This window comes from Poromitra crassiceps (genome assembly GCF_964638095.1).
Source record: "Poromitra crassiceps genome assembly, chromosome: 22".
NCBI lineage: Eukaryota > Metazoa > Chordata > Actinopteri > Beryciformes > Melamphaidae > Poromitra > Poromitra crassiceps.
The window spans coordinates 7,510,819-7,516,818 of record NC_139647.1 but is presented as its reverse complement, the minus strand read 5'-3'; the positions used below and the strand labels follow the sequence as shown (position 1 = coordinate 7,516,818).

Here is a 6,000-nt window from a genome sequence, read left to right as displayed (position 1 = left end):
CATGAATTATTGTAAACTCAGCGTAAGAAATGAACGACATGAAAATATTTATCAAACTTTACATGACTTTTCCCAAAGTTTTCCAGGGCCTGTTCAGTTAAGTTGCAAAATAGTCTTAAAAACCAAGATGGAAAAAGAATCGTGATAAGATTGTGGATCGTGGTCCTGCCTGAAAAAATCGTGATATGATATTTTTGCCATATCACCCACCCCTAGGCTAGATCTATGAAGAACTACACACATCACATTAATATCCTCTTTATGATGTGGCTTTACAATGATCAAAAAAAATATTGTCTCATATATTCTGCATACAGAATTCAGTCAATACTCTTTTAAGAACATTCACATATCTAAAAACAAAGACTGAACTGACATATCTTTGGAGGACTCTCTCTCTCCCAATTTATTTATTGACCAAGCAAAGCAGGGAAATCAATGTACAACCTTATTTATACTGTACTGTAGTATGTGCCTATCCCAACAGCAGAACAGCGTAACAGTCCGGCACAGCAGCTAAATCAGAGGTGCCCAAATTCTTTCGTATGCATGTCCTCCCGTCTCTCACCATACATGTATTTTTAATTGAGGATGGGAGAAGTATGTGATGAGAGCACACTTGAGTTTATTGTGAATTTAATTAATTTTTATTTTTTATTTTTATTTAACCAGGTAAGTCATAAAGAACAATTAATTAATAATATAATTAATTTATAATTATAAATTATAATAATTTATAATTGTATATTATAATTAATAATTAATGTGTTACTTAGTGTTATTACAAAACTATACGATTATCTGCCATTTTTTTTCTCTTTTCTTTCTTTACCATTAACTATTTCCAGAGACTTCCCTGAAAGACACAGCGACTGTGTACAGTGTACAGAAAGTGTCTGACCATTTTTAACAGCTGAAATGTTGTTTTTTGCGCCTGGCTATACAGTTACATTCTCAACTACTATTGAGTCCCCTCGTAAACATTAAAACCTTCACTATTTTGGAGAAAGAGTAGCTGCTTCTGCTCTTGATACAAGCAAATATTTCTGAGCTTCCCTTCAAAGCCGTTGGAGAACAGCCCAGATGTCACAGTCGACACATTTCTGTGTAATTCAAATCCTCCAAAGTAAAAGTGTCCTGCATAATTCAAGGCTACATATCGCTCAAATGGGTCCACATCTTCAAACAGGATTCTCTTATTGTTCAAGAAAACGTCAATAATGGTGCTGTTCAAAGAGATGTTAAGATGATGCCATGTGTTGCAACATAGTGTGAGATTTCTGAACGTTAACGGAAGGGAAAGTCTTTCTCCCAGATTGACTGCAATTTTAAGGTGGCCATTTTGGAGTCCAGCTGCGAGGTAGTCGTCGTCGTCGTGTTCCGCCTTTCCCATCCACATCATCAAGCCGTGGTTTGTGCTGGAGTGGAAGCTGAAAGAAACCTGAGTGGACCTTAAATCCCTCCTGCTGAACCTGGGGTCCCAGTGTCTCACATAGGAGGTTCCCACAAACTTCAGAGTGTCCATTGCTATTTGTCTGTCGCAGTGCCTCCCCGCCCATCCTAAAGGGCAGATACAGCGGTACGAGGTCACACTGCTAGGAGTGCACGAGGAGCCGTGTGTGCAGAGGTTTCCGACACAGTTGACAGACTGCTCACACACGGGGCCGGTCCACAGTGGGGGGCATACGCATAGGAATGAGTCCGTGCCGATCGCCCTGCAGTGACCCTGGTTTTGGCAGACCTTGTACCCGCACGCAGTCCCATCCCAGTCGCCCACATTGGCCCCGCTCAGAGCCCCCTTCTCCGTCAGCTCCAACTCTCGCCCGTTCACAATCAGCTCTCTCATGCCGCCGGTGAAGCCCGTCGGCTCGTTTTGGGTGGCGTCCGTGGAGACGGAGCTGAGGGTGGACACGCCCCCGACAAAGACGTCCGTCCCCACATCGAGCGTGGTCATCCCCCCCTCCGTCCTCTTCTGGGTCACTTCCCTCTCGTCCAGAATCAGGAAGCCTCGGCGACCGTGTCTGCCCGCGGTCACCCTGTGCCAGGTACGCCCGCTCCAGTCCACCCTGTGGACAGACTGCAGGACATGGGTGACGTCCCCCAGGCTGTAGCGCAGCTGGACAAACCCTGATGTCAAGGAGAGGCAGAAGAAGTCTCCTGTGGGGAGAAAACAAAACCACAAAATGTGAAGCAACGCATTTTCTTAATTTTAGGTGGAAATTATTTTGGGCAGAGTGTCGCAGAGTGCCTGTGTATCAAAAAGTCAATTTAAAGCTTATTTTAGAAATGAGTCTTTAGAAAGGAGGTATTCCTGATTTCCTGACACTAAATTAATGGTTAGTTTATGCTTAATAAGCACGAACTAATCCTTAGTTAATGTTTATTACCTCTATCCTACTCTGTCAGGACGCCATGTCGGGTCGCATGGAATTCAAATGTGGTCACCTAAAATTTCTAGTAATTGATCAATATTCAATACAAATAATTATTATAAGCTGCGACCAGCAGCTCTATAAGTCACTCTGTCGGTCGGTCCACAAAAAGTTCACCACCCTTTAGCGGGCACAGTTTTCGGCCTAAGAGGATGAAATTTGGCATGGAGGACGAGTGGGAGTGTGTTTGTGTAGGTTTGTGTTCATGCCGATTGGCTAAAAGGGGTGGGGGTCATTTCGAAATGCAGAGTAGCGTGGGCTGCCCCTGCCATGCCATCCTACATTTTGGAAATTGGCATATGTGGTCGCAGCTATTGCAAATTAGCACTTGTTATATAATAAAAACACACAATTTAAAACAAGTAAACATATCCTACGTTTTCACAAAAACGTCAGCTAAATGACAAAATGTAGTATTAACAGAAAAGTCTTTCTTCAGTAGGGAGGTGGCCTGTTCAGTGATATGCTGCAGGCAGGAACTGAACTGTAGGCCTGTTAGTGGGGTCTGTGTTCACCAGATATAGCCCATATTTGTAGCCTACTTAGCTCTTCTTACATTTTCATTATTCATTGGTAATTTCATTTCAGCCTTGTAAATACAAGCTCACCTGGACATATCCTGACCTGGGAAAATAAACTCCTCACTTTGTGCACTAATCTGTGGCTCATCCTGCCTATTCTGCCTCTGGCTCCTGTCCACAATAATAATGAAATATCCTAAAGGTATGGTCTAAATTGAATGTTTACTTGTAACATAGTATTACAAACTATTACATGATCAAAACAAATACATTTTTATCCGAAAATTGTCCGTGTTTTCAATGTCGGGTCACTAGAGTTGTGTGACATCAAAGTGGGGTCACAAGCCAAAAAAGCCCTGCCCTGACCATCAACTAACCTTCACCCTAATATTAAGTAACCCAAATAAATATTGTATAAATGAATACCTAGTTAGCATGAACAACATTATTAAAACGTTATAGACTAAAGTGGCTTGTGTCACTGTAAAGCACTGTGTCACTGTTTTGAAAAGTGCCTTATCAGTTACATGTGTTATTATTATTAATTGCATTGGCATTCTGCAGAGATGTTCAAATGAAGCTGGCCTTAGATAAGGAATGGGACGTCCTTACCAGCTCTGGCACTGAGATGCTGTGCGGTGTAGACGAGGATGCCATCTGGTGATAAAGGCTGGAACTGCAGCTGCACAACAGTCCTGTGTCTCATGCTCATAGGTGGGAAAGACATCCAAGACGACTGGTTCCCACTGAAGAACGGATCACTGATTGCCACGGCTGAAAAGGATGCAGAAATATAGCAATAATGAAATAGTTGAATCGTGAGAGTTGTCTCTTAGCAGGGTTGCCATTTAAAGAGAAAAAATCAAGTACGTGAGAGTGCAAGTGCTTGAATTGAATCTGTGAGTTTGGGTCTTGTCCTCTCTGTAAGGTTAATCTCAAAATTGCTGGACCAGGTTTGATACACTTTCTTCCTATCTACAGTATCACTGCGTAGGCTACAAGCAGGAAAGCAGAGGGTTTGAAGATGGCTTTGAGTTTAAGTTAAGTGTTAATGATTCGCATGTGTTAAGCATGACTGGCAACACATTTGCATTAGAGAACTTATGAGACTTGTATGTGAACATCTCTGAATTATTGGCCTGTAGTTTTGAACTGGGCTAATTTGTCCTTGGAAAAGTGCGTGGAATCTCATTACAAAAGAGTAGCCAAAAAAAAAAAAAAAAATCATTGACAAGGACAAGATTGATTGAGGACTCTGACCTTGCTGGCAGTAGAGCCCCGCGGTGCCCAGGGGACAGTGGCACGTGTATCCGTTTGGGAGGGGGATGCAGGTGGAGCCGTGAGCGCACATCGGCGGGGGGGTGTGTTCCATGTCACACACCGACACGGTCTCAGAGCACAGCGCCCCCTTCCACCCAGACGCACACTGACAACTGCACAGACAGACAGACAGACAGACAGACAGACACACACACACACACACACACACAAACACATACACACTCAGACACTTGTCATATGGATGTTCCTTCACCATGCTCCATATAATATATAACTAATAATATATATATATAATAATAATAATATATAACTGATTAGATACTCAATGAACACAAATATAGACAGGGAGAGACAAAGTCACATGTTGGGACACACCTTTCATTATTAGCCATTTTGCTTTAAAGGCTTATGCTTAAATGTGTGACATTTGTTTTTTAGATAAATACTGTAAATAGTAGATGCCTATGAAATTCTTTCCAGAGTCTTTGCCTTTCCATCAAGGCAAAGAACGAGTATTTTAAAGAAACTGAAATATAAGATGGCTGTGATTTACTTAACACTTTTTTGGCCACTGCATAATTCCAATTGAGTTCTTTCTAGTTTTCATGTCTTTGCAAATAGGAAAAGGAAAGAAAAAAGCAAATGCATGTGTCCAAGCTTTTGACTGGTAGTGTAGGCTAGCTACATGTCTCATAATTCATTCAATTTGATGAGATTTTGTTTCCGAGATTATTTCTATTGCTAGATATGATTTTGTCCAAATGTGGGATGTGTAATGTACAGTAGGTGGAGAGACAACAGAGAAAATACCGTATGATCATAACAGTCGTTTTTCTACAAACTCTAATTGTGTCAATGAAATAATAATGGTGAAGTTTAACAATTCATCAATTTGCTGGGCGACCCTGTGGAACCCCCTCAAGGACCCCATGTTGATACTACACAGATGAGCTAAACACAAAGAATCGGTGTGTCATAACACATACTACACAGATGAGCTAAACACAAAGAATCAGTGTGTCATAACACATACTACACAGATGAGCCAAACACAAAGAATCAGTGTGTCATAACACATAGTACACAGATGAGTCAAACACAAAGAATCAGTGTGTCATAACACATACTACACAGATGAGTCAAACACAAAGAATCAGTGTGTCATAACACATACTACACAGATGATCTAAACACAAAGAATCAGTGTGTCATAACACATACTACACAGATGAGCCGGAGTCCACGCACATCCCTGCGTTCTGGCACTGGACATGGTCACACGGGGTGACCCCGCACTGGCCCACGCTGCGGCCGAAGCCCGGCTGGCCCATCACCTGGAACTTCCCGTCTCTTCTGGTCCGGAACTGCACATCAAAGATGCAGCCTTTAAAGAAGAATCAAAGCGGCATGTGAGAGGGATCTCTTTCATGTCTGTGAGATCATCTGAGTAAACACACATTTCCCCTTTATGAATATCAAAGCCAACAGCTGCACATGCTGAACTGTAAGTCATTCAAATCCTATTATGCTTCATAAGGCCAATGAAAATGAAAACAAGGTGTCAACAATGTCGTGTTTGATGTGAAGATGACTTTCAGACTTTTTTTTTTTTTTTATGAATTTACCCCCTCCCCCCTTTTTCCCCAACTGTAATTGTCCTCTCTCCTGCATGATTTTATTTATATAAAATAAATACAATCTAAGCACTCCCTCCTCTCTACTGTATGATTTTATTTATATAAAATAAATACAATCTAAGCACTCCC

At 41.6% G+C, this 6,000-nt stretch overlaps 1 protein-coding gene across 1 annotated transcript in view; it reads right to left on the bottom strand.

Moving 5' to 3' along the window:
* Positions 1 to 961: 961 nt before the first annotated feature.
* eys (eyes shut homolog) overlaps positions 962 to 6,000 on the bottom strand; it is a gene marked incomplete at both ends in the record, with an annotated part of 311,891 nt that continues 306,852 nt past the window's right edge. The window contains 4 exons of the mRNA XM_083658278.1: positions 962 to 2,157; positions 3,566 to 3,727; positions 4,214 to 4,386; positions 5,456 to 5,618. Of these exons, the coding sequence (XP_083514404.1) occupies positions 962 to 2,157; positions 3,566 to 3,727; positions 4,214 to 4,386; positions 5,456 to 5,618 (1,694 nt within the window). The remainder of the gene's footprint in view (positions 2,158 to 3,565; positions 3,728 to 4,213; positions 4,387 to 5,455; positions 5,619 to 6,000) is intronic.